The sequence below is a fragment of the Penicillium solitum genome (genome assembly GCF_028829755.1).
Source record: "Penicillium solitum strain IBT 25940 chromosome Unknown utg000005l_segment0_segment0, whole genome shotgun sequence".
In the NCBI taxonomy this organism is placed as follows: domain Eukaryota; kingdom Fungi; phylum Ascomycota; class Eurotiomycetes; order Eurotiales; family Aspergillaceae; genus Penicillium; species Penicillium solitum.
Window position 1 is genome coordinate 2,535,620 of NW_027072125.1, and position 26,273 is coordinate 2,561,892.

Genomic DNA, 26,273 nt, shown 5'->3' on the forward strand with positions numbered 1-26,273 from the left:
GCCTAATGGCATGTTGATTTTCGTTTAGTGACTTGGAATTCAAGGCAGATGCCTAGAAGCTAAACATAGGGGAAAAAAAAAAAAAAAAAAGAAGATTTTAATTGTACAAATAGAGAAATAATGGTCGTAAGGTCATGGGCATCATGGGAGCTAAAAAAAAAAATTTAAAAAAATAGAGACGATTCCTTGCGTGAAAACTGACGAAGGTGGCGTAGTGACGGAATATGTCTCTAGGTGCCTCGGAAGAGGAACTGCATGTCCTCCGGAGTCAGTTTCTCCAATGCGGCCGCTTGATCTTTATTCAGGGTACCCCGGATAAGATTGGCTTTCTTCTCTTGAAGTTGAATGATGCGCGACTCGACCGAGTCCTCAATACAGAGCCGAGTGACCACACAAGGCCGCTGCTGGCCAATTCGGTGACTTCGGTCGGCGCTTTGCCATTCCGCCGCCGGATTCCACCAGGGGTCGACAATGAAAACTCGGGATGCTTCCGTCAGGTTGAGTGCCACGCCACCAGCTTTGAGGGAGACTAAGAAAACTTCAACCTCAGGCTTAGTCATGAAATGCTCAATGGACTTTTGCCGCTGGGCGGGGGTCATCGATCCATCCAGCATCACGGTGTTGAACCCGGCATGGCGGAGCCGCCACTCGACCAGTTGTAGCATGGAGGTGAACTGGGAGAAGATAATGGATTTAGGGGTATGGCTTTTGCTTCGCTCCTTAAAGAGTTCGTAGAGGAGCATCTCGATCTTCGTGGACGAGGTCCAACTCTCCATGGAGATGCGGTTGATGATGGAATTCTTCTTGACAGACTCTTCGTATTCTGCAAGGGTGGGTTGTTCCAAATCAATGGAGAGAGCGATATGGCACTGTGGGCAGTCGACATGCTTGCTATCGTCTTGGAAAGACTGGATATAGTCCTTGGCACATTGGCGACAAAATTCATGCCGGCACTGAGACCGGATGGCATCTTCTGCGGGGTCATCACAGACGCAGCACACAGCGACGTTGAACCCCGCTTGCGTCTTTTTCTTCAAAATGAGATCGGGATGGTTCGCAACTTGGCGCATCTGCATGATCAATCCGAAGATGTTGGCATAGTTGTTCAACATGACACCGTCGCTCACGTAGGTATCGAATTTTCTGGTCGAGTTCGTCATGATACTACGGGAGAAATCTTGTTCGATCTCGCCGAAAAATTCATTGTGCAACGTGATACGTTTAGGTGGAAGCTCCATCGACTTGGTATGCTGGTGCTTCATGCGGCGGAGCATGATATGATCCGTGATGAGCCGGAGCTTGTCGAGTCCGTCTTTGCGTTGTTTCTGGGTTTTCCCCTCGATGATGGGGTTGAGGATTTCCTTGTTGAAGATTGAAATATGCATAAACCCAGTGTGAGAGCACTCCGTACAACGTCCCTCTTTGGTCGAGGTCCACTGGAGTTGTTCGCAATCGCAATCCTTACAAAAGTAGCATGCGAATGGCTTGACTTGTAGAAAGCGTAGAAGGGAAAAGAATTCTCCAATCCGGTTCTGTACAGGTGTGCCCGATAGGCACCACTTGTAATTAGCCTCCAAGGCAAAACATGCCCTGGCAACTCCAGTGGTACGCGATTTGATACTATGCGCCTCGTCAAGAACGAGGCGATGATAGTGCACTGCGTGAATGACACTGTCTGCTTTGACCATCGTTTCTCCACGAGAGAAGCCTTTCTCCTGCTTGCGGTGCATGGATTCGAGACTTGCGTAAGAAATCATGACGACATCGTATTTGCGAATATCAGCCCGCGTCAACTTTTTGACTTTGGGGTCGGAATTGTGATAGACCAGGACTTTCAACTTGCCATCCGTATATTCCTTGATCTCGGATACCCACTGCATCAAAGCGACCGGTGGCACGAGGACGAGAGTCGGGTCGGGTTGGGGGTAATCAGACATGATGAGCGAAACTGCTTGAATAGTCTTTCCCATGCCCATCTCATCGCCCAACAAACCACCCTTGTATTGAGTCTTTTCCTGTGCTATCATCCAGTTCAAACCCTCTAGTTGGAATGGCTTGAGTTTCCGAGTGATGGAGACAGGTTGCTTGGCCTCCATTGGCTGGATAATCGGTTGCGCTTTGAGCGTATCCCACATGGTGGCAACTTTGGGATGCTTGCTCACCAGCTTCTTTCGGTCTTTGTCTACCTAGGTGATGGTCAGCATGTAAAGGCCACGTGGGGAAAGAACCCGACTTACACGCCGAGCTTTCCGCTGCTCTTCCCAGGTTGGAGGCAGATCTGCTCCAGAGTCGTGAAGATCGTCATTGAGGCCTTCCCCCAAAGGACCGGGAGATCTGTCCTCCAGGGGATCCTCCGAGGTGTCCGAATAAGCGCTGGAATCAAGTCCCGGTGGCTCAGAGCTCAACGGAGAGAAGAACACCGGTCTAGAATCTGGGTCCGAGTCGTATTCCAAGTGTTCATCAATGAATTTGTCTACGAGCAAACGTTGTTCTGTTGTCGCGCGTGGGTACTTGTATTCCTCCATTTGAAGGGCATGGGCCAGAGCGGTGTCGGAAGCCTCAGGATCGGGTTGGACAGACAGAGCACCCGTCCGCCGTTTAACCGTCCTTTTTTTGAACGCATGAGCTAATGGAACATCAGAGGCATCCTCCTCCTCCACCAGTGCGGCCGCGGATCGTTTCCTTCCTCTTTGGGAAGTTCCTAGGGATAATGCGCTCGACTGTAGTTTCTTCACGCGATCAGCGGCATTGATCCGCGCCGAAGTCTTTATCGCAATCTTGGTGTCGGGTTCAGTAGCTGCAGCACCAACGCTAGTAGCTGGGGTACTATAGCCTGTGGACAGATTCCCAAGTGGACTCTGAGAATTGGAGTCACTGGGAGATTCATTTTTCATGGGGACCACCACCGCAACTCCGCCCGAAGCAGGATTGTCCGGTGCCACCGAGTCCGATAGACCGATATAGTCCTCCTCATCTGCCTCGGAATCTTGGATGACGCGGCGAGATCGAGAAAGGGATGACCCACCGGCCCGCAGAGGTGTTGATCGACTTGATCGACGGAGAGGGGATGAATTCTTCAATGACGTTTCACTGAATTGTGAATCGTCTTCTGAATCAGGGATTGTAGTTCTAGGTCTCAAATTGCGCCTCATGTTGAAACCGAGCAGATCTAGAGATATGAAATGGCAGGTTTGAATTGGAGGTGTGTGAAGCTAGGCTATAACGATGGGTCATATTAGCTGGGTTTGAAAAACATATGGAGTGACAGGGATGTACCTAGCAAAACGCGACTTGACTTGTTTGTGTTATGGATACGCGGGTAGTTGCTAAAGAGGAGATGGGATGGAAAATGGGATAAGGTGAGAAAGTGGAGATTCAAAATCACAGGAGATTAAGGAGATGGAAAGAAGATGGAGAGAAGATGAAGAGAACAGAGAAGAGATGAAGTCGGAGGCAGCAGGGTGCCTGAACCAGAAAATTTCCTCGGAATCTCCCGATTTTCCCTTCTCAGTTCCTCTTGTTTCTTTCTTCTTTTTTTTTTAAGTGGCAAATCTTCTATCTTCATCTTCATCATCAGGAATATTTCCAAGAATCAAAAGATCTTTCTTCATTACTGCCATCTCCATCCCCCCATATTCCACCATCTCCCCCCGTGTCTTATCTCTCAGATAAGACCGCGTTAAGTGAAACGCGAAATCGCCACGAGTCCAGTGACTCGGAACTTGGAGCCTCACTTGACTCTCCCTACATCCAAATATGTGAGTCTGATCCATTATATTCAAATTATATTCAAATTATATTCAAATTATATTCAATATTATGTTTATGTTTAAACTGACAACATTAAAAGGACGGGAAGGGAAAGAAGACGGGCAAGGCAACCAAGACAGCCAACTCAGCCTCAAGGCATTCGGGGCCCGTATGTTTTGCTTCCCTTCACCGTATCAGTACAGAGACTAACTGCAACTCTAGACGCTCTGCCTTGACTGACTATCTTGCTGTATGTTGATTTTTGATCTACATATTGTGGCTTGACTGACTGGCTTTTAGTCAAATAATATCTCAGCCCAGCAAATTCGTGATGATTGGGACCGCCGGCAAGCCGAGGCACACAGGCAGCCTGACCAAACTGAACAAGAACCACCCAACCCGCCTGAGGAGTCTAGGTCTCCATCGGTCTTGGGGTCACCAGAGGACCCAGTCAAAAAGCGCAAGCGCCAGCAAGCCATTACAAGAATAAAAAATAGCAAGGAATTTGCTAAACGCAAGGCTCGCTTGAGTGGCGATTACGATGATGAGGAAGACGACGATTCCCTTGCGCTAAAGATCCATGAAGAAAAGAACCGACCACAACCCGGTCAGCTTGCAAACTGCGAGATCTGTGACAAGCGTTTCACCGTAACTCCCTATAGCAAGGCCGGTCCGAACGGAGGCTTGCTTTGCGTTGATTGCTCTAAGAAGCAAAAGGCCGATGAGAAGAAGCCCCCGGCCAAGAAACGTGCCCCTGGAATTGGACGACGTCAAAATCAAGCTAATCTACTTGATGGGCTAACTCCTCATGGCACCCAGAGTCTGCTGGAAACCTGCATCAAGGTATGTCCATGGCATTTAACATTAAAAGACTCCAGGGAATTGATCAAGGAGTGCTAATCATTTTCTAGAAAGTGGCAGATTATATCCATGATATCGAGGACTTCGGTGATTTGCCTCCATCATTGCTGTTACGTCTCGGTCAGATCTTATCTAGAAGGCGGGCCGTGACTTCACGCACCTTGGATCTGTTCTTACGACCTCAATACACAGCCATTGACTTGTTCGATTGTGCTAGTAAGTCAGAGTTGTCGCCTCTCTTTGAAACAAAGTCTAACCAGTGGCTAGAACTCGGCACGGATGATTACCACAAGATTTTGGCTTCCATGCCTCGTCTAACAAGGGTCAACCTTCGCTTTACCACTCCAATGAAGGACCGGATTTTCCACTATATGATGGAGCGTGATATGAAGATCAAAGATCTCCATCTGGATGGGCCCAACCTTGTGACCGATGCCTGTTGGCGCCAACTTTTCATGAAACTTGGTCATCGTTTCCTGAGCCTCAAGCTCTGGAACCTGGATTCTGCCTTCGATAACGAAACCGCTCGAGTGATGTGCCTTCAATGCCCCAACCTGCAGCGACTGAAACTGAAGTTTTTACACAAAATCGACAATGACATGCTTGAGGGGATTTCGACGCTCAGGTCCCTTCAGCATTTGTCGCTACGTTTTCTGGACGAGACCGAGACCAAAACTGAGCCTCTCCTTCAAATCATGAGTAGCATTGGTCCTCAGCTAGAAACCCTCTCTCTGGAGGAATTCCAGTCCGCCGATGATCGACTCCTACAGCATATCCATGACCACTGCCGTCGTCTGACCAAGCTTCGTCTTACTCTCAACTCGGCCTTCACCGATAAAGGATTAGCCGCATTCTTCGCAGGCTGGTCTAATCCGGCTCTTACTTATGTGGACTTGAACTCCCTCCGGGACGTGGACATGACGAATCCCGACGGTCCGGAGGAGCCTATTGGGCTTGCATCCGATGGCTTCGTTGCCCTTATGGAACATTCAGGCTCGAAAATTCAACACTTGAACATCGCGTCGTGCCGTCACGTTTCATATAAAGCGTTCGAACAGGTTTTCGCAGAAGGCGAAATATATCCCAATCTCAAATATCTTGACATTTCGTTTAGCACTGTCGTGGACGACTACCTTGCGCAGTGCATCTTCCGGTGCTGCCCGGCCCTTCAGAGACTGGTTGTCTTTGCTTGTTTCAAGATTCGCGACATCCACATCCCTAGGGGAGTTGCCCTCATCGGTACTGTGGGAGCGACTATTAAAATTGACGGAATCACCCAGACCGAGACAATTTGAGTGATGCTACGGTTGATCGACAGAACGGTTTTTTTTTCTTTTTCTTTTTCTCTCTTATGTGGTTTAGCGATACTACGAGCTGGGCATATTTATCCAAAATATATCTAAAACTTGAAACAAAAGCCAGGTAAACCTGGTTTCGTCTACTTGTCTCTTGTAGATGGCGGCCTCTATCCTTGATATAGTACTCCAATAATCTGATCCATTTGGTTGACTGACATTGGGGATATACCGAGAACACATCGGCACTCGACTGTCATTAACAACATTCATGGTCATTGGACAATAATTTCTTTTATCGAGTACTTAATCCTTGTTTAGGTGGGAAAGATCCTAATTCCAGGATACAATATCGTATCAAAGCTAGCTTCACAATGCCTTCTCAAATGAAAGCCAGTCTCTTGACCAAGAGTGGAGGTCCCGGGGGCTTCACAGTCTAAAAAGGCCTATGGTGGTGTTGACAAAGACACCTGCGATGGCAGTTTCGATAGCAAACTCGGTCCTTTTTTGAAGAATGGCTATGCAAAATTCATATCTTAGGATCTTCCAGTTCCTTAATGGAGTTAATGAGTACTTGTCATCATCTACAAATTGCGAGACAATATACAGGTGAAACCCTAGTAGGTCACACTTGAAGCATTAGGGGATTGTTATAGTCACCTCCCCTTATGGATATACGAATTGCCCGGAACGTGCTGAATCATTTATAAAACAGACTTCATTCAATATCATATATATTTACGCCAAACACCATAATTTATGTAACCATAGTCCATATACCTCAAGAAAATGCAACCCAATTAACAAAATCCAACATTTTTATGCCATCCGCTTGCCAATCTCACTCTGCCAGTTCCGGGTCCTCTCGAATCCATTGGAGGCAGTCTGGTAGTCGAGCATCGCCTGGTAAACCTCCTCCTGGGTGTTCAGTACGAAAGGTCCATACTGAACAACCTTCTGGTCCAGAGGCTGGCCAGCCACAAGGAAGATACGGGAATCCTTTTCGGCATTATCCGGGACGGAAAGTTCAACAAAGTCGCCCTTCTGCTCGAATTCGACGTTTGTGAATTCCTTCACGAGGCGAGTGGAATCATTCGAGCCAAAGATAGTCTCACCCGCCAAAGTGTAGGCAAATGAGTTCCATCCCTGCGGCAGGGGCTGCGAGATACGACCACCAGGCTTGATGGTGATATCCAATATCCAGACCGGGGTGTAAGCCAAATCGCGCACGGAGTCAACACCGTGCGACTGGCCCGAGATGACCTTAATTTTAACGCGGCCCTCATCGACTGTGGCGAGGGGAATTTCTTCAGCGCGCAGATCACGGTAACGAGGCTCACAGAACTTCAACTTCTGGGGCAGATCGACCCACAACTGCATACCGACGTTGGGGCTACCGTCCTCGTTCTCGTGGGGCATCTCAGCGTGCATGATGCCACGGCCTGCAGTCATGAACTGCAGATCACCGGGCCCAATGGTGCCCTTGTTACCGGCGAAGTCTTCGTGGTCAACACCGCCAGACAGCAAATAAGTGATGGTCTCCTGGCCGCGATGGGGGTGGTCGGGGAAACCGGCGCCCTTGCCGATGGTGAAGTGGTCGAGCATGAGGAAGGGACTGAAGTTGCGGAGCTTGGCAGTTCCAATAGAGCGGCGCACACGGGCACCTGCGCCTTCTGCTTGCTCAACGGCAAGGAATGCCTGTCGGATTGCGCGAGGAACGGACATGTCTGTGATGGGGAAGACTATGGGAGTCGGGGTTTCCAGGTTGAGGTTTGTCTGATTGACAATTTTTGTTGTCTCAATGTACTTTGACAGGCTAGGAGCTTGTTGTTGGATGAATGTGAGGAAAGAGTCCTTGAGAGAGTCTTTGATAGATGGGTTATAGGCAAGGAAGATTGCTGTGATGCAAATTAAAAGTGGCAGAAGTAATTTCATGGATGAGATGATGGCTATTTATATGGGAAGGGTATGATTGAAAGCAGTAGAATGTTCTTGGAAAAGAAATTCTGTCAGCGTTAGTCAATCTCATAAATAACTCTTTGTAGTATTCTCGGCATCATCCATAATGCTTTGCAAGACATCAGTCAGCTCGGGTCGACCAATGAAATGACTTGATTTTATTACCAACATCCCTGTCAGCACCCGCTCAGCAAACGACTAACCACATATGGCTAGTATTGGTACCTGATAAATCAGGTACTAATGCTGAGTTCAGCATTTCAAATCAGGTGACCTGGAAATTGGAGGATCTATAAGCTACGAGTAATTCTGCGGATATAGAGTACGGATATATGTGTGTTATAGATTTAATACACTGTAGTCTGAATTTAGAGATTGCCCTATATTCATTTCATAAAAACCCATTTCTGTGGATTCTGCAATTTACATCTTAAGTGTTTGAAGTACACCAACACATAGCTGGGCATAGATTAGTGGTTATCAGATAAGGCCACGGAGCAGCTGCCGCTCTCCACTGCCAAACCTGACTGACATGCGAGGACTGCCTACTGGGTACAACATAGGCATTTGATTCATTCCAGCCTTGAAAAATTGTTTGATTCTGTCTTTATATAATTTCACCGATACCCGTAAGCGATTGATTTACATGACAAACCCTTACCATTGCCGAATTGAAGCTTCTTGCGGCAAGCGCCTTTCGCGGGGAAGCTTCAGGCTACCTGACTTCCACCCCTAGACTCCACTGTCATCCTTGGTTCACTGCGTTCTAAACTGATCTATTCAAAAGAGATGGGTCACTCGGTAAACCTGTCACCGTGGTTGGTGTTGGCCTGTGCTGTGTCCAGCGTGTGGGCGAACAAAAAGCCATTCAACATTAATGACGATATCCTAGCCTATCCCCAGGTAGGTGGATCTGATTTGCACTGATTTGAAACAAGACTAACGTTGGATGTTTCTCAAAGTATCAAGTGGCCTTCCCCGAGGAGTATGTGCTTGAATCTCACGCCGAAGCACTGCTCCAATCCCAGGCCAGCCCCGGCGCCAATGACCAGAAAAACCCCCAAGTTTACATGGGCAAGGGTAAAACGGACTCCACCGACCAGCCCGAGGATGTGAATGGATCTTCATTCACCTACGAAGAAATGATACTTGAGGACCGGCGGCTCCTCTGCCAGATCCCACGTGTCGCGAACGATGACCATAATACAACGAGAGACAAGGAGAATAGCAAGGCTGAGGAGCAGAAGGAACTAGCTCGGGCAACAGATCGTGGCCTGGAACTGCTACGTGAAATGGAAGGGAAGTGCATGTACTATTTCTCTGGTTGGTGGTCCTACTCCTTCTGCTATCAGAAGCAGATCAAGCAGTTCCATGCGCTCCCCGCTGGCCGTGGTGTCCCCAACTACCCACCCATTGAAGACACCCAGACACATTCCTTCGTCTTGGGAAGATTTATCGGCGACAAGGGCGAGGAAGAGAAAACATCTGCCAAAACAGATGTGGCAGAGCTTCACACCAAGGGTGGCTCGCGGTACTTGGTCCAGCACCTGCGTGGCGGGACCAAGTGTGATCTGACGGGGCGCGAGCGCAAGGTTGAAGTGCAGTTTCACTGTCACCCACAATCGACAGATCACATCGGCTGGATCAAGGAACTCGCCACGTGCTCTTACCTAATGGTGATTTATACCCCTCGTCTATGTGACGACGTTGCTTTCATGCCACCACGGCAGGATGAGATACACACTATCGAGTGTCGTGAAATCCTGATGCCCGACGAAGTCACCGAGTGGGAAGCTATCAAAGAGTGGTACATGACCAACCAACTGGCCGATGCTGCTACAGATGCGGATGCTGATGTCGCCCAATCCGAGCTCCCGATTATCGGAGGAATCGAAGTCGGAGGCCGTAAACTTGTTGGCATGGAGGGCAAGGTAATTGAAAAAGGACGTGTGGCATCTGCAGGCGAGGAGCGGGTGGAGGTGGTTGCGAGGCGCGAGAATGGCGAGATTCGGAAAACGTCCAAGCAGGTTCTGAAAAAGTATGATATCGACCCGGAGAAATTGGAGGAGATGAAGAATCTACTGGAAGAAGAAGCAGATGGCAAAGACTGGACGCTGGAGGTTGTGGAAAGCAATGGCATAATCAAGTTCCAAGGCGTCCTTGATGAAGACGAGGAAGACACTTGGAACGACCAGCCATCTTCAGAGAAACAACCCGAAAACAAGGCGTCTGAAAGTTCCGCCGGTCAAAAACCCAAGCAGGAAAAAGAGTCGGCCGAAAAGAAAAGGCAATCCTCAAACAAGCCCGAAAATGAGGGTAGTGAGGAGACCTTTAAGGATGAACTATGAGCTTGTATAGTAGATCTTGTACATTTTGATATTTTCTTTTTTTTTCCAGCCTCATGAATGATATCGTATTTTTCACAGACAATATTACTGCTACTCATGTAATATCTCATATGAATTCACCTGTATAATTGAATTCAACCCATTTACCTTAGGAAGTATACATATGCAGTAGGATGTAGACGAGATTTGTCTCGTGCCCCGTATATATGTAGACTTTGGGGAAATCTATACACCCTAGTCCTAGACAACTTTAGGTTAAGAAGCCTTATAGGGTTAGATATAGTCAATTTAAATGCAATTCCACACAATTTCAAGGCTAATATACCAATCAAGAGAGAATCAAAAAGCGATATACTGTAGGCCGTAGATGTACGTCAGTTGCCCCAGTTGCGGAGCCGGCGCTTTAAATAGAAAAGTATCAAGGTGGGTTACCGGAGAATTAAGAGAATTAAGAGAATCCAAATACGGATGATGGCAGGAAAAGAAAACCCCCAAAGAGTAGCAAAAACATTCAATTGAAGAGAATGTCCAAAAAAACCCCATAAGCAACGAGGCAACGTGACTGTAAACTCCCTAATCGCCTGGCCCACCTTCCCGCCCTCTCCCTCTCTCTCCCTAATCTAACCTCCACCTTCTCTTCTTCTTTCTCCCCTCTCTCAATCCCTTGCGCCTAGATTGTTTTATCTCCCTCTCCGTTATTTCATTCGCATCCGACTTACCCTGCTCCGCGCACTAAGGAGCGCCAAGGCTGACCGATCAACGGCGTCCCCAATTACACCCGGTCTCCCCCCCCCCCCCAAACTACATCACTGCGAAATCCAGAGCTGGCACGTTGACACGCTGCCATTTGCAGCGGACTGTCGTCATAATTGATCGGTGCCGTCGGATCACGACTTGTTTCCAATATGGGTTTCATCGGTGTCTACTCGGCTGTGTACGACTACCAGCCACAGGGAGCGGGCGAACTCGAGATTCATGAGGGTGACCTCCTTTATATCTTGGAAAAGAATGCGGATGATGACTGGTGGAGGGCTAAAAAGAAGGCTAGCCGGGAGGATGAAGACGAACCTGAAGGCCTAATCCCCAACAACTATGTCGAAGAGGTGAGTCTCCGCCGATGGAATGCATCCGCGCAGCCATTCGCTGCATGAGCAATTGCTGACATTAGATGAAATAGACACCCCCAGCGCACAAAGCTACAGCCCTCTTCGACTACACGCGACAGACCGACGAGGAGGTTTCCTTCTCAGAAGATGCTGAGCTGATGGTTTACGATACCTCGGATCCCGATTGGACGTTGGTTGGATACAACTCGGAGTATGGGTTTGCGCCGTCGAATTATATCGAAATCATCGAGGATGCCTCCGATGCAACGGCTGCCCCTCCGACTTCTACTCGAGCTGAGCCTGCTGCGCCGACGCTTCCGCAGCGGCCGACGCAGGCTGCCCCGGAAGAAACTGAGGCATCGCCCGTCGGCTCTCCGGTTGATATGTCTCACAATCCCGCTGCTGCTGCGATCGCCAGTATCATTCACAAGCAGCATGCCCCTACGGGCGCACCTTCCGAGACAACTAGAGATGAGCCCCCACCACCCAGTCTTCCGGTCCGGCCGTCGTACGATCAAGCAGAGGAGCGTGAGGAGTCTCCGCCGCCTAGCCTGCCACGCCGACCACCCTCAGAACATGCGTCCCCGCCTATGAACCGTTACTCGCCTGACCCAACTCCACCACCCCGTCCTCAGCAGACAGCGCCTGCTATGGGTCATGATGGAACACGTGTCAAAGCATCTCCCCCTTACAACCGGGCAGGTGAGATGACGCCTCGGTCACCCTCCGGCTATCATATCTACAACATTAATGAGATGGTTGAAGTTATGGGCAAGAGAAAGAAGATGCCGACTACATTGGGAATCAACATGGCTACTGGAATAATCTTCATTTCTCCTGAAGGTGATGATCGGCAGAAAGAATGGACTGCGGAGAAGCTCACTCATTACTCCATCGAAGGCAAGCATGTCTTTATCGATCTTATCAAGCCTAGCAAGAGCATCGATTTCCATGCAGGTGCCAAAGACACTGCTCACGAGATTGCAGCGGCACTTGGTGAGATCGCCGGTGCCTACCGGGCAGAAGGATTGCGCGAGGTGCTGGAGGCGGGAGAAGGTGGCGGTCCAAAGAAGGGCCAGATCCTGTATGACTTCATGGCGCAAGGCGATGATGAAGTTACAGTAGCCGTGGGAGACGAGGTCATCGTCCTTGATGATACCAAGTCCGAAGAGTGGTGGATGGTGCGGCGATTGAAGAACAACAAGGAGGGTGTTGTTCCCAGCAGCTATGTTGAAGTCACAGGATTGATACCCAAGGCGCCACTAATGCCTAACGAACCAGGCCTGTCGAGCGTGGAAAAGAACCGGATGGAGGAGATGCGGCTGTCCAAACTTGCGCTGGGAAAGTCACGAACGGATTCGATGGATTCATCGGACCGCCACAGCAAGCGCGACAGCAAGATCAAGTCGAAGCCTGATCCGACTAAAGTGCGAAAGTGGACGGACCGGACCAAGGACTTCACAGTGGAAGCCCAGTTCATAGGTCTCCAGGATGGCAAAATCCAGCTTCACAAGGTGAACGGTATCAAGATTGCTGTCCCTGTCTCGAAGATGTCTGTTGAAGATCTCGAGCATGTGGAGAAAGTCGCCGGTGTTTCGCTGGATGAGGACAAACCTCTTTCAAGCATCCGACCCCGGGCTGCCGTTAGCAAAGATTCCAAATCCGGGGCTTCCAAGGCTGGGGCCTCTGTGCAGCGATCCGACTACGATTGGTTTGACTTCTTCCTTAAGGCTGGCGTTGGGCCACATCGCTGTGAGCGATACGCGCAATCCTTTAACAAAGACGCGATTGATGAATCTGTGCTGCCTGACATCACATCTGAAATCCTTCAGAATTTGGGTCTAAACCAGGGTGATACCCTGCGAGTGATGAAGGTTTTGGATACTAAATATGGCCGTACCCCGGACAAGTCCAAGCCTCGCAACGTCAGTTTCGGCGGCGAGGAATTCATTGGAAATGGCGAGGACGGAGGGCAAGGGGGTCTGTTTTCCGGACCCGGTGGTGTGCTGCGCAACAACACTCGCAGGGGTAGACCGACACCCAACGTCCAAGCCGGGGAGGTTGATCCCAAAGCGTTCGGACAGGGAGACGAACCTAAATCACCAGATAGCTCGGCGAGCCCACCACCCCCTGCGGCAGCTGAAAAGCCTGCTGCAACCGGTTTTGAAGATGATGCTTGGGAGGTGAAGCAGCCGAAGCAGCCTGCTAAGCCATCTACAGCCGCCACTCCGACCCCACCGCCCGCAGCAGCTCAGGTTCCTCAGCCAACAGGGGCCATGGCGGATCTGACTTTGCTCCAAACTCCATTGCAGCCGACACCGGCTCAGCCTACTGCACAGCCTGCCCCGCCCATGCCTGCTCTACAGCCGCAGGCCACTGCCGTGCAACCACCAGCTGTACAACAGGCTCAGCAAACCGGTGCTACCCCCAGCTTGTTTGCGCAAGTGGCACAGATCGGACAACATCAACAGGGTTTCAGCCCTCAGCAGACTGGGTTCCAAGCACAGGCCAGGCAACGCCCTCAGGCCCCTCAGGCCGTTGGACAAAACTCACTTCTACCTCCGCCTCCGCCTCCCCAGCGCCCACTGTCCGCGCCTCAAAACTTCTCGCAACAGCAAAACTCCTTTGGTCCTCCTCCATTGCAGGCTCAACTGACAGGCCTCCCCCAGGCGGGTCCTCCTGTTGCTCCCCCTGGCCAGAGTCTAAGTGAAATAAACCAGCAGCGTTACCAAGCTGCAATGCAGCCGCAAGCGACAGGATTTATGGGCCAAAACCAATACCAGAATGCCTTGATGCCGCAGCCCACAGCGTTTACTCCCCAGTCACAATTCGGTATCCAGCAGCAACAGCAACAGCCGTTTGGTGGTATGGCCCCTCAGCAAACTGGGTTCCAAGGACTTGGGCCGCAGCCCACAGGCTTTGGTGGATACGGGCAATTCCAACAACCAATGCAGACTGGTATCAATTCTGTTCTTCCTCCTGCACTGCAACCGCAACCCACTGGTATCAATGGCTACGGCAACCAATCCTATACATCTCCGCCCCCAGTGCCGCCGATTCCCCAGCAACCAACAGCCACTCCTCTGTCGCCACAGAAGACCGGACCGCCTCCCTCCATCAGATTTGGTGTCAAGCCAGATGGCCCTAAGAAGCTTGAGCCACAGCCAACTGGACTCAGAGCCAACCTTTCGCAAGCTAGTATGTGTTTTTCCCCCCATACTATTACAGGTGATAGGAGTAACAGAAACTAACTCGATCAACAGCCCCCAATAATCCATTCGGCTTCTAATCTGCTTTCTGTGTTCGCCCATACTAGACTGGCGTATATAATCCTGGTTTTTTTTTTTGGCAATTCCTCCTATGTTGCCCTGAAGTTTTGCTCATTCCGAGGCCGGGATGTCCTTTTCACATATCGCAGCTTGTCCTTTCGAACCAGTGCCCTTGGAATTAACACGTGTACATATCATGACCCTGGTCCCCGTTTTGACGCAGCGCGTATCGAAGCTCATGCCACGAATCCTCTTGCTCTTCCCCCCTTGCAAAACCCCCGCACCTAGTGAGCTATCCATATTCTTTTCCTGTGCTCTGTGACAGATCTGGCCATGCCTCTCATATCCTGCATGTTTCATTGTCTTTAGCTTACTGTCATATAAATCTGTCTATGGTGATGCTTATTGTGTGGATGCCCTCTCTTTCTCCGTTTCGTTTTGTCGTTTGGATGTTTACTTTTTTGCTCTTGTCCTCTCCCTGGCTACCAGCTCATACATAATCCATCGAGTTGTCGGGATTTAGCCTGGTCTACTTACTCCATGCACTAAATATTTCTAGGCACCGCTGCCCAGATCGAACTCTTTCCAGTAATGTGAACACATGTGGGGGATATTATGACTCCAAAAAAAGCCATTTCCTTTCTCTCCAGGGCTTGTCTCTCAGCCTCACATAACGTATGCGTGATTTAGCCATCGAAAGGAAGTATTCACGAAGCATCAGTGATCCCACTCAGAAAGGTTTGGTTTTATTACAATCCGAATATAAACAGAGTCCAAATATAGCCTGCAGTTGGGTCATACAAGCTCCCGGAACCTCTAAAGCTAGGACATCTACCTCGGTGGATACCAGGGGTTCCCGTACGCGATGGCTGTGAAATACAGCTCTGAGCCACATAGCAAGTTCCCTCCATTCAAAGCCCCCAAAGTCAGTCTGGTAGTCCGTCAATGTGGCCTCAATGCGGGCTAGCTGCCGTGGGGATTCTGCAGTACCCAAGGCAACGACGAGACATGGCACTGCATAAGCAGCACCAATTGGACGGTAGCAGGAAGCCAAATCAGCCTCGTTGATAATTCGCTCGCAAAAGAAGCTTGACTCTTCGGCGAGCACAGTGTTTTCTAGATCTAGTACACGGAGAATAGTGTTTAGAAGAAGTGCTAAAGCAATCACTACGGTGTATGCCGCTCGATGGCGCGATCGTCGACCAAGGACCGGGGAGGACAGACTGGCTGGTTCCGTAGGTTGACCTAGATAGGGGTAGATGTTCTGTGCGTCTTCTTGGAGCTTCGTATATGCTGCGGTGATCTCGGGAATATGAGAGTGTGGGTGGTGAAGGTATTCTGGGAACTTTGAAAGCGATAGTAGAGTCGTGGTTGACCGTGGTATACTGTCCGGAGCTGAGGAGGGGCTTTGTTGGACGAGAGCCATCATGTCGCTCCAGAAACTCGGGTCCATTTGAACCCGCGGATTGCATATTCCGTCCAGGATCTGGTGGGATTAGTGAAGTTGGGAGGGTTATCTTTGGAAAGTGTTACATACCACCGGTACACTCAACGTGACGATCAAATCTCTTTCGAATCCTCTTTTGTATCTGGAGATATCTACAATCTTGAGTAAATGTGCGATGGCTGTCCCATGGCTTACTGATTGCTTTTCATACTTCCCAAGCCAAGCCTAAACCCATCGAGCTTAGCATGGAAGATCAAAAAAGACACCTAGATAATATCATACCTGACAGATTGAGATGAGATAAATAGCACAGAGGGTATGCGGCGATCGAATCTCAACTGGATTGTCCAGAGATTGCCGTAATGCCTTCACGGATTTCCCAAAACGCATTAACGTGTCACGGGGAACTTCTTTACCACGCAAACAATGGAGAAATGGATGTGAAGAGACCAAAGCCTGCGCGGCAGCATCTAACACAGCACTTTCTCCTAGTCGCCTGGGAATATCTTTAAGAAAGGAGCCATAAAACGAGATATCAAAGCGAATATCGCTTATATCCAGTGTTCTGATGAACCGACTGGCTAGTGGATTGCAAGGGGCTTGCGAAATGATATTCAAATTCGATCGAACTCGAATTGCCTTCTCTTTGGCTTTGGGTCTTTGTGTTGATTTAATATTCTTGAATTGATATCGCTGCTGCCCGCTTCCTTCACAGGGTACCTTCAGCCGGTAGCACCGTGAACAGGGTTGTTGTTCGTCACACTATGTTCGTCAACATTGAAATTCGACAATTCCCTGACAACTAAGGTAAATAAATACCTTCTTTTTCGCCTTTCGGCAAGCTTCGCACGCTTTACTGGATGGGACCCCTGGCATGTTGCACGTGAGATTATGGGCGCAAGGTGATGCTTGAATTGGAGAAGCAAAAAAAGGCAGAACAATAGGAGTAAACACCCTCCTTGTACATGTAGTGTGTAGTGTGTAGTAGTTATAGGTAGTTAACTATGACATCTCCAGCGTTGAGCACAGCCGGAGAACACGGACCCGCCCAGCGCACCATTTTCCCCATTTAGTCAATGATAGGCATCTGCCAAGACCTTGGAGTCGCCGGTTTCAAAAGGATGTGTTTTCTCAAAATCAACTATGAGTTGTTCGTGCTCCCGACTTCGTGGTGTAATCGACGCATCGAAAGGGACAAAGTGGATCAGAAAGCCTGCTGTGGAATCGAGAGTGCTCTTGATTTCCTCGCCGTTTTCTACGGGCTTTCTGATGTCGAAGATGGCCAATGTGTGTGCAATTATGAGGAAGATTGAAGTTTCAACAATCAAGCGTCTAGGGCAAACTCTGCGACCGAAACCGAAGCTCACGTCTCCCGGATCAAGAGCACCTGGTTCGGAAAGGAACCGTTCGGGTTCGAAATCCCGGGGATTGGGATATATCGTCGGGTCATTGTTGAATGACCTAGATATACGTTAGCACAACAAAGGTGGTACATGGGGTATGTGTGGATGATAATACCATGTATTGGGTACAATGATTGCATTTTTAGGAATCAAATAGCCATTTATGATATCGTCTTGGTCCGTTCGGTGAGGGATGCCCAAGGGTGCGACAGTAAGCCATCTGGTAGCTTCTTTGACGATAGCATTCACATAGGGCAGCCTTTCCCGATCGGTTGCCGATGGTAAAGCAGGCTTGCCAAACAGCTCATCCATCTCGGCTTGAGCTTTGCGTTGAACGTCCGGGAACAGCATCATTGCCAGAAAGAAGCCCTCTAGAATTGCAGTAGTCTGTTTGGTATGAATGAGTATAAAAATACATATGAGAGTTATTAGAACATACCGTATCGCCTGCACAGCCATACATTGCCGCCGCCAACCATTTGACGATTTCTTCGTCTTCGCCTTGTCTGAGGAGCGTCGAAACAAAGCACTGCCTATCTTTTCCCCGGTCCATTTGAGCCTTGGTGAATGCAAATGGGCTCTCCGCGAATCTCGTGATGGTTTGAACGTGATCTTTGGCAACTTTTTGGAAATTTGCCCCGGGCATCCATTCTGGAACATATTTCACTGTATAAAAGAGGGTATCAGCAATGTAGGACTCAACCCTCCAAAGAGACATAGGGAAGAAACCTACACGCTGGAATGAAATCAACGAGCCACGCCCCCGGCACGGCGGCTTCGGAAAACTTCTTTACCGCAAGATTGGCTAGGCGTACCAAGGGGTCTTCACCACGAGGCTCAATGTTATAGCCATATGTGATAGTCAGGATAAAAGCACCAGAGGCGCTATATACGAGGTGCGGTCGTGAGGAATGCTTTATGGAATTCTTTTCTAGAATTTGAAATGCCAGGTCTCGATCATTGATGATAATCAGGGTCTTGCCGAGGACGGTGACGGAGCTGATGGGGCCTGTGAGGCTTAGCGTTTTTAAAATACGAGCCCGAACTGGATGAAAGAGTACCGTAGAGGTCTTTATGCTTCAGCCAATGCAGCCATTCTTGTGCTCCTGGCGAAGGAAGGGTCGAACGAATTGCCAATCAAGAATTTGCCTTTCGGTCCTGGTGGTAGATTGGTTCTTTTGTTTGTGAAAGTCCGCAGAATCACAGTCAGACCTAGAATGATCATAAAGATTGCCAAATGGACGGTTGATATCATGGCAAGGACTCGAGGATAGAAGATTAAAAAAAAAATGTCAATGGCCTCGAATATGAGAAGTGCGGTGAAATATAGTCAATTCACATCACATCACATACTTTTCCCGATTTGGTCATTTGGTGCGCTCTGAAATCTGACCAATGCCACGACGGTCCATAAAAATAGATAGATTCGCCCTTGGGGGTATATATATATATCAATAAACACGTCCAATTATATGTAAAAAAAAAAACACGAGGGGAGTCATCGCATCATGGACATAGACATCCCCCGAAATAATAACACACCAGATCTGTGCTATTACTCCCCCTTTCCATCACAACCCTTTAAATTTTGAAACACAACTTGATTTCTGAGACTGGACAATCACGGATCATCCCCCCAGATGCCAAAGACTGGAAGATCCTCAGCCATGTACAGCAGACCATTATCCGGGAACATCACGTCAGAAAGCGGGGATGGGCCGGACACTGGGGGTGGGCCAGAAGGAATAGTCCCACCGGGAGAGCAACCCACAGGGATGCCTGAGGTAGTTAATGCAGAGATGGCTGCATCGTAGGACAAAGCTGCGGTGGGGTCCGAGCCATTGTACAGGGCTTCCCAGACATCGTTATCGGTTGAGAGTCGGGGTTGAGGGAGTGGTTGGGAGGGGAAGTAGGAGGATGGAGTTCCAAGGGGCATTTTGTCGGGGGAGGTAGGGGATAGTGCAGTGGCAGATGCAGATGAATGAACATCACTTGGACCAGTGAAAGGTAGAGCTGCCGGGGCCGGGGAGGTACGATCCTCATCACCACCTACTTGGCCAAAAAGCTGGTCGACCTGTTTGCTGCGCCTATTCATCCATTGTCGGTTTCGCCGGGAAACGTATTCGGTTACAGCAGCGCGGAGGTATTTGATAATCTGGAAGAAACGGCATGCATGTGGATCGTGCGGGACAAATAGCTCTAGGAACCGTTCGGCTTTGTTCATTCCTTCTTCCAAGGGGAGGAGATTATCGTAGTCGGCAAAGAATGCAGCGCCGAGGACGATAACAGAGTTAAAAACAGAGTTGATCAGGAAGGGTAATCGACGTGGAAGGGAGGTATAATGGCCGAGATCATCGACCACGTCTAAACCACGAAGTGCGGAATAGACACATGCATCGGCAAACAAGGATACTCGGGAGCTACCGTTTCGAGTTTCGGATGAATCGGGCTTGCCCTTGACATACTGGGCGACACGGTATATAAGGAATGGCCTTGTCAACAAGATGATCGACCAGTAATATGACCCGAACACATGAGCTGCAGCTAGGCTGTTTTCTATGGATTTATTTTCGGGCCGCTCAGTCTGCATTTTGAGGATGGCTGGCAGAATGCGAACCCAAGCCCGATGTTGGTTGGAGATCGCCTCTGCAACATTGATCGATATGACTTGCTTCATGTACACATCCGTCAAGATCCGTTCGAATATTCGACAGAGCGAAATCACCGCAGCAGACAGCTGTTGGTCTGCAGTCAAACTGGGTTGTGATTCTCCCGATACAACAGCATCTTCACGACTATCATAGTCATAATCTGAAGTTGCGGGAGGGCGTCCCAGGGAGGCGCTGAGGAATAGATCCATCATCCGAAGACTCTTCCAAACTCGCTCCCTCGCTCGGCGCTCACGCCCACAAAAGAGCGCGTTTGCATCCTTGCGGTGAATTCCGACCGCATAGGCAGCACGTAGAGCAATCCCCAGATTCATAAATGCACCATTGCGCCTGCATGCGCCGAGCATATACATGGAAACCAAAATGTATGATTGAATGGTGGATATGCTTGGGGTTTCCTGAAAGGCCGAGAAGGCCAATTGGCGACCGCTGCCAAAATATTGTTCAGCTACTGTCTGGTCAATATCGGAAACCTGAGCTCCAATGGCAAGGACAAGATAGAAGATAGAGCTAACGGTATCTTCGTCGCCCGATGGGTTTGCAACCCAATTAGCTAGCCGTGGGTGGAACTCTTCAAGATCAAACAAGTCGAGCAATGGGCTTGTGGCAAGCACAAACTGACGAGCTAGTCGTTGGGCTTCTTCGTTGTTTGGTGGCGCAACTAGAGCTCCGGACTGAGTGCTTGGGTTGCTCTGAAAGGCCTCGAGCATTGAGTGTCGTGAGTTGTCCTCGGTGAACTCACATCGGCCAATGGAGGATGTTACAACACGGCGCAAACTCTGTAAAAACGACAAACTCGCCGAATCACCAATATACATAAACTTTCCCTGGCCGTCGCGCAGAAGCCGCGCCACTTTTGGCACGGGAGCTGTCCCTTCCTTCTCATCTTTTTCCTGGCGTTCCATATTCATTCCTTGGTCCTCGAGGGAGTTCAAGAGGCGGTCCATGGCCGTCTCGCGCTGCGGAGATGGTACCATGCGCTCACTGAGCAACATTGTCGAGTCCTTGGCGTCTGGCTTGAGTAGGCGTGCGGGCCGATCCGAGAAATGGCATTCCGACTCTTTGTGCCTCTGAACACAGATTGTACACGGCTGTTCACCGTTGCATTTCTGTTTCCGCCGTTTACAGCTGTCGCAGGCTCGTCGGCATCGGAGCCGTGCTCCCGGGGTAGTGCTGGCCCGAGGCATCCCGATCGCCGTGATCGCGTTTGATGAATAGGTCGGGTCACTAGTCCGGGGTTCCAGTGGTAATCATCGAGGCATGTTTTGAACCGATTGATCCGGGGGCGATTTGGATTGATTCAAGTCATTGTTGAGGTCTAATGTGATGCTAAAGACCGCTAAGTGCGGGCGTCTGCTTTCCCCGGACTCCACTATATGACTAAGCGTGTTCATCCTACCCGTGGACCTGCCCAGGCACCTCCAGGGTCGTACGTACATCGATGAACTTAGATTCAAAATCTCGGATAACGAATTGATACATTGATATGGCAAGAATACATGGACTTCAGTTCCAAAAATTCCCGAGGATTATGGTCGGAATGACACTATCTTGCCCCAGGTGTCGGCCGTGCCCCAGATGCCAGCCCGCAGGCATTCCAACTGCACAATCTGGCTGTGATCCACAAAGAGGTTGACATCAACACCAAACTCACGGACGTACCAATTAAAGACCTTGGGATCTGCAGCCTCAAACATGACATGCTCAGGAGGAAGCTCCTTCATGATCCTTGACACCACATCAGTCCGCCAGGACTTGACGTTTTCAGTGATGCCTTCTGATTCGATCATCAACCGCTTCACGCCAGCGTCAAGGAATTTACGACCCAAGTTCACTAATTTGCCGGGGTCTGAGGTCCCAATTGCTTCAAGTCCCGAGGCAGGTGTGTCTCCACCCGCTCCGAATTGAATTCCCAATTCAGGCTTTGGTTCCAACTTGTATGAGTGCACTTTGTCAATAAGGCGGAGCCAGTCATCCTCGGGGATTGATAGGAAACCGGAGGACAGTTCAATGACGTCGAGTCTACGTTGCCTAGTCAGATTTTATATTCCAGGCTCTTGGACCTCGAGCTAGGGATGCACGTACCCGAGATCCTTGCATTTCTTCAAGTAGCGGTCAAATACCGTATTCGGATCGGGGTGTGTGAGGAGATGCTCAGCCCATCCGCCCTGTGATAAGGGACCTGGTGTCAAGAGTATGCTTCCAAATGCGCTAATATTTTGGTCTAGGACAGTCTTACCGTTGAGATGTACACGCCGTGCTCATGGGCCAGATCGACCAATTCCCGTAATGGTTTCTCGTGAAAGAGAGAAAAAGCACCTGGGTGTGTCTCAGCACTCTCGTTTCTGGCGAGAACCGAAGCCCTGTTTGGACTCACCTCCGGCAAACTTGAGACCATCTACATGGTCGCCCATCCTATCAGATGCTGTCAGATATCATTTGATGAGTAGTTAGATTTCGGAATATTACGTTTCGAGGATATCTGCGAGATATCTTTTACCCATGACCTGATTTAGGTTAACTCCACAAAAAAGTAAAAGAAAAAGAAAAAGAAAAAGAAAAAGAAAAAGAAAAACAACGATAGAACTATATGGCACGTACTGAGTAGTATGGGCCTCTGATCTCAGTGACCCCCCTTGTTCTGGGCTTGGCAGGTCTAGGGTTTGACCGTGCGAAGCCAAAGCCATTTTGCTTGTCTTGCAAAAGAGTGACTCCTTGGTATGTCTTCGGGGTGGTAGAAAAGTGTCTGGATGAGGTCGACAAAGCAATGGCCGCCTGGGATGAGGCACGGCTCATGACACGCCCGGCTGTAATTGGATTAGCAGACAACATATTTAGGGAATTGATCAGATATTGAGTCGGACGTAGGTAGAGTATTCATATTCCAATTCCATCCATGGATAGATATGTATGTTTGGGAAAGGGTTGATGTCAAACTGACTTCATCGAATGAATCTCAGATATGACGTAGGAACAAGCAAATATCACATCACTTTAGTTACTCCTGTAATAGTTATATATAATATATACCTATATGTAGGTTGGTATGTACATAACTAAATAACTAATTAGTTACGGAGTAAATATGTACATATACCACCTCGGCAGGTATCTCAGGACAAGAAAAGAGATAAATCCATGTCCACATACACAAGGACTACGCTAACATGTACTAAGTCTAGCGCCGGCTCGGATGCCGGAGACTGTGTAAGGCGAAGTTGTCTCGGAGATCGGTAAGAGGAGGTCCGAGGTACTTATGCATATTTTATAATACATCCAAAGTACACTAGTACGGAATACTGTACGAATACGAAGTATAACGTTAAAATTACAATTGTAATGTCTTGGCGGTGATGCTAATATGGTAAGATGTCACATGCATCTACGTATAACTTTTTATGTTCCGGTGTATAATTCCCGTATTGTCCAATCACCGGGTATACCGAAGTATGGGATGTTATCTGTCCGCTGCATCCACGACCGCCAAGAAACCAAGCCAGCCTTGTGGACTCACCTTTTTGAAACATTGTTCGATATGCGGTGTATGCCCCGGTGTATGCCCCATGGTAAAAAAGCAAAATCAAAAAAAGACCACAAAGCTGTTTATTCCGGTGACTCCCGTGGCTGTCCTGGCTGCTCTGCCCTTGACTGCCCTGGCACCTGCCCTGACACCTGCTCTGGCCATTCCTCTATGTTGAACACAACCAGGTGGCCCTGAACCCCCCTCAGTTTTCTCCATATCCCAAATCCTCTCATTCTTAAGGTACATCATTTGTTGCTACGGTATCTTTTTTTCTTCCCTTTTCACTTCGAGAAACGGTACATAGGTACTGGTCCCTTTGATATCCACATCATGGGAGCTGGAGCGGTTATAGAGCCTCTGGTGGTTATTGTTCTCTTGTTTGGAGGCACCTGGATCAACCGCTCGGTGGGATCATCCTCGACTCGACCCTACAGCCGACGGAACTCGAACGACCTTCTAAGAGCCGCTTCGTCTGATTCTCTGGAGTCGGGATACTCAAGCCAATCGACAAAGGATGGCCTGTTGGGCTCTCGGTCCCGCTCACCGCCAGCCCTAGAAGATAGATGGCACAAGCGACAGGTTGGACTCCTGGGGTTGAACTTTGAGGTGTCATCGCCGAATACGATCGTCTTCCAAGACCGCTTGCTCAGCCGGTTGCTCCGAAAATTTCCTTTCTTGGTGGAATGTTGGTATTGGGCTTTGGTTTACTGGGTAGGTTGATTTTGCTATTTTCTTCCTTAATCTTTAGCCTTGGCCAAACCCATAACTCATAACTTTGTGCAGACGTACCAGCTCGGTCGCGCCTTTACCGCCGTCACTCTCAAGGATGACACCGTCGATGTTGCGAGGAGACATGCATTGCAGCTAATCGTGATCGAGGATAATCTGGGTATATTCTGGGAGACCCTGATTCAAAGACGCTTCCTTCGCCAGCCCCTTGTCATGCCTTGGATCAATTGGATATACTCCTTCATACACATTCCCGGGACAATCGCGTTTCTTGTCTGGCTCTATTACTATACTACCGTGCGGAATCGAATCGATGAGGCTCAGTCTGGAAAGCCCAGGGGTGCTGTGAGTGGGTCGCCTGCAGGTCCTCTACTATACCAGGCCCGCCGGCGGACTTTGGCCGTGTGCAATCTTCTCGCATTTGTGGTTTTCACTCTTTGGCCTTGCATGCCACCTCGGTTACTGAGTGACCCAGCCGCGGATGGTGAAGAGGCGGATCTCGGCCGCAGTTATGGGTTCGTGGACACGGTGCATGGCGTCAATGGATCAGGCAGTGTTTGGACAGAAAATCGCTTCTGTAATCAATATGGCAAGTCTTGTCTAACCTAAGTTTCCTCGATGAATCCTTGACTTACTGTCAGCAGCGGCAATGCCTTCCTTGCATTTTGGGTACTCTTTAATGATCGGCCTCACACTGATAATAATCCCTTTACCACAACAACACCGGCGCACAATCCTGCGTACTAGGCTGACCCGAGTCCTGAGACTGAACCTCCCGTCATGGCGCCGCCTTGTTTGCGTCACACTCGGCTTCCTATATCCGTTTACCATCCTTGTGGCTATTGTTGCCACCGCCAACCATTTCATTCTGGATGCTGTCGCGGGAGCTCTTGTATGTGCCTTGGGGTGGTATTTTAATAGGATGCTGCTCAATCTGTTACCACTGGAGGACTACTTCCTTTGCCTTGTCCGGATCCACAAGCCGGAACCGTCACTTCCTGATGTCCCTGAAGAGGATCTCCCCACGAGTGAAACTACTTCTGAGTATGCTCGCATCTGAGTCCACTCACCAGGGGTTGGCATTTCATAGTCGATTCGACTTTAGATTCAGCGTCTTTACTTTAGAACTTGATACCCCGTATGAAACCCCCACCAGACCGGTCTGGTTTATAATCTGTGCATATGGACCTCCTAGTTATTGTTACCCAGTTCTCTCTGCTATGTCTCCTCTCCTGTACCTAATCGGCCAATTAATATGTTTATGTAAGTAAGATTAAGATGGATTCTTTATTTCCCAGAAGAGCCTGAAAGACGCGCATCTGAAGATTTAACAACTTCCTTTGTCTACATAGTAACATACATAACTATGACCGTATTTACATATATGTACAAAGATAACCTAAACATACAAAGCAAACCTCATCATAATATTTCTTTCAGATGTAAAATATAAAAACATAAAAACCTCCTAGGAAAAAAAAAAGCATCAGATCAGAAAAAGCCAAATCGCATCATGTTTAGTGGTGGGGGGGGGGGGGGGGGGGTTGCACTTACATAGAACTTTCGATGTGTTCAGGAACAAGAAATCAACCTGTTCGATTTGTTTCGTTTATCCCTCATATTCTCCCATCGCCATTCAAATCAACGCCTAACAATACCGATTATATTGTGCTTCATCGCGTATACGTCGTCGCCGTCGCCGACACGGGCATCGAGTTAATAACATGTCGAGGTACAGAGTCGCAAGCTCCCTAGACGACCGTTCATTTCACGATCTGCTCACAGTGAAGTGATTGCATATCATTCTCCAAATCATTCGATATGATCTCGATAACGGTTGGCAACCTCAATCTATTTGACAAATTGCGATTGCTTGCAAAGAGATTCAGACTGCTTGCGACTGAAGACGAAATG

General features: G+C 49.0%; 10 protein-coding genes across 10 annotated transcripts; 4 read left to right on the top strand and 6 right to left on the bottom strand.

Moving 5' to 3' along the window:
• Nucleotides 1-230: 230 nt before the first annotated feature.
• Nucleotides 231-3,152, bottom strand: N7455_008563 (DNA repair protein RAD16; the record flags this gene model as incomplete). The annotated part of the gene is made up of 2 exons (XM_040960613.2): nt 231-2,186; nt 2,238-3,152. The coding sequence occupies 2 exons, from the start codon at nt 3,150-3,152 to the stop codon at nt 231-233; spliced, it is 2,871 nt and encodes a 956-aa protein (XP_040808966.2).
• Nucleotides 3,153-3,630: 478 nt separating this feature from the next.
• On the top strand, nt 3,631-5,932 carry rad7 (uncharacterized protein). Its single transcript, XM_065605901.1, has 6 exons — nt 3,631-3,758; nt 3,851-3,919; nt 3,973-4,000; nt 4,051-4,593; nt 4,662-4,827; nt 4,879-5,932. Coding segments are annotated over exons 1-6 (1,836 nt in total). The 5' UTR covers nt 3,631-3,756; the 3' UTR covers nt 5,907-5,932.
• A 793-nt stretch (nt 5,933-6,725) lies between these two features.
• On the bottom strand, nt 6,726-7,841 carry N7455_008565 (pirin family protein; the record flags this gene model as incomplete). Its single annotated transcript, XM_040960581.2, has 1 exon — nt 6,726-7,841. One exon carries the CDS (start codon nt 7,839-7,841, stop codon nt 6,726-6,728), a length of 1,116 nt encoding a protein of 371 aa, XP_040808982.1.
• A 696-nt stretch (nt 7,842-8,537) lies between these two features.
• N7455_008566 (PRKCSH domain-containing protein) lies at nt 8,538-10,213 on the top strand (the record flags this gene model as incomplete). Its single annotated transcript, XM_040960618.2, has 2 exons — nt 8,538-8,768; nt 8,828-10,213. The coding sequence occupies exons 1-2, from the start codon at nt 8,655-8,657 to the stop codon at nt 10,211-10,213; spliced, it is 1,500 nt and encodes a 499-aa protein (XP_040808938.2). The 5' UTR covers nt 8,538-8,654.
• Nucleotides 10,214-11,118: 905 nt separating this feature from the next.
• N7455_008567 (cytoskeletal protein-binding protein SLA1) lies at nt 11,119-14,608 on the top strand (the record flags this gene model as incomplete). Its single annotated transcript, XM_040960591.2, has 3 exons — nt 11,119-11,316; nt 11,391-14,517; nt 14,583-14,608. 3 exons carry the CDS (start codon nt 11,119-11,121, stop codon nt 14,606-14,608), a joined length of 3,351 nt encoding a protein of 1,116 aa, XP_040808993.2.
• A 710-nt stretch (nt 14,609-15,318) lies between these two features.
• Nucleotides 15,319-16,425, bottom strand: N7455_008568 (uncharacterized protein; the record flags this gene model as incomplete). The annotated part of the gene is made up of 3 exons (XM_065605902.1): nt 15,319-16,074; nt 16,126-16,260; nt 16,318-16,425. The coding sequence occupies 3 exons, from the start codon at nt 16,423-16,425 to the stop codon at nt 15,319-15,321; spliced, it is 999 nt and encodes a 332-aa protein (XP_065460851.1).
• A 683-nt stretch (nt 16,426-17,108) lies between these two features.
• N7455_008569 (cytochrome P450) lies at nt 17,109-18,809 on the bottom strand (the record flags this gene model as incomplete). Its single annotated transcript, XM_065605903.1, has 6 exons — nt 17,109-17,496; nt 17,554-17,825; nt 17,878-18,104; nt 18,172-18,447; nt 18,500-18,515; nt 18,792-18,809. 6 exons carry the CDS (start codon nt 18,807-18,809, stop codon nt 17,109-17,111), a joined length of 1,197 nt encoding a protein of 398 aa, XP_065460852.1.
• Nucleotides 18,810-19,059: 250 nt separating this feature from the next.
• Nucleotides 19,060-21,294, bottom strand: N7455_008570 (putative C6 transcription factor; the record flags this gene model as incomplete). Its single annotated transcript, XM_040960567.2, has 1 exon — nt 19,060-21,294. One exon carries the CDS (start codon nt 21,292-21,294, stop codon nt 19,060-19,062), a length of 2,235 nt encoding a protein of 744 aa, XP_040808936.2.
• A 342-nt stretch (nt 21,295-21,636) lies between these two features.
• On the bottom strand, nt 21,637-22,939 carry N7455_008571 (phosphosulfolactate synthase; the record flags this gene model as incomplete). The annotated part of the gene is made up of 6 exons (XM_040960622.2): nt 21,637-22,129; nt 22,193-22,275; nt 22,347-22,426; nt 22,485-22,522; nt 22,577-22,614; nt 22,709-22,939. The coding sequence occupies 6 exons, from the start codon at nt 22,937-22,939 to the stop codon at nt 21,637-21,639; spliced, it is 963 nt and encodes a 320-aa protein (XP_040808977.2).
• A 1,021-nt stretch (nt 22,940-23,960) lies between these two features.
• Nucleotides 23,961-25,419, top strand: N7455_008572 (phosphatase PAP2 family protein; the record flags this gene model as incomplete). Its single annotated transcript, XM_065605904.1, has 3 exons — nt 23,961-24,341; nt 24,414-24,948; nt 25,004-25,419. 3 exons carry the CDS (start codon nt 23,961-23,963, stop codon nt 25,417-25,419), a joined length of 1,332 nt encoding a protein of 443 aa, XP_065460853.1.
• Between the last annotated feature and the right edge of the window lie 854 nt (nt 25,420-26,273).

Coding starts and splice junctions, on each gene's coding strand:
- rad7 (XM_065605901.1), top strand. Junction 3,920..3,972: donor CCTCAAGGCATTCGGGGCCC/GTATGTTTTGCT, acceptor CTGCAACTCTAG/ACGCTCTGCCTTGACTGACT. Junction 4,594..4,661: donor TGCTGGAAACCTGCATCAAG/GTATGTCCATGG, acceptor ATCATTTTCTAG/AAAGTGGCAGATTATATCCA.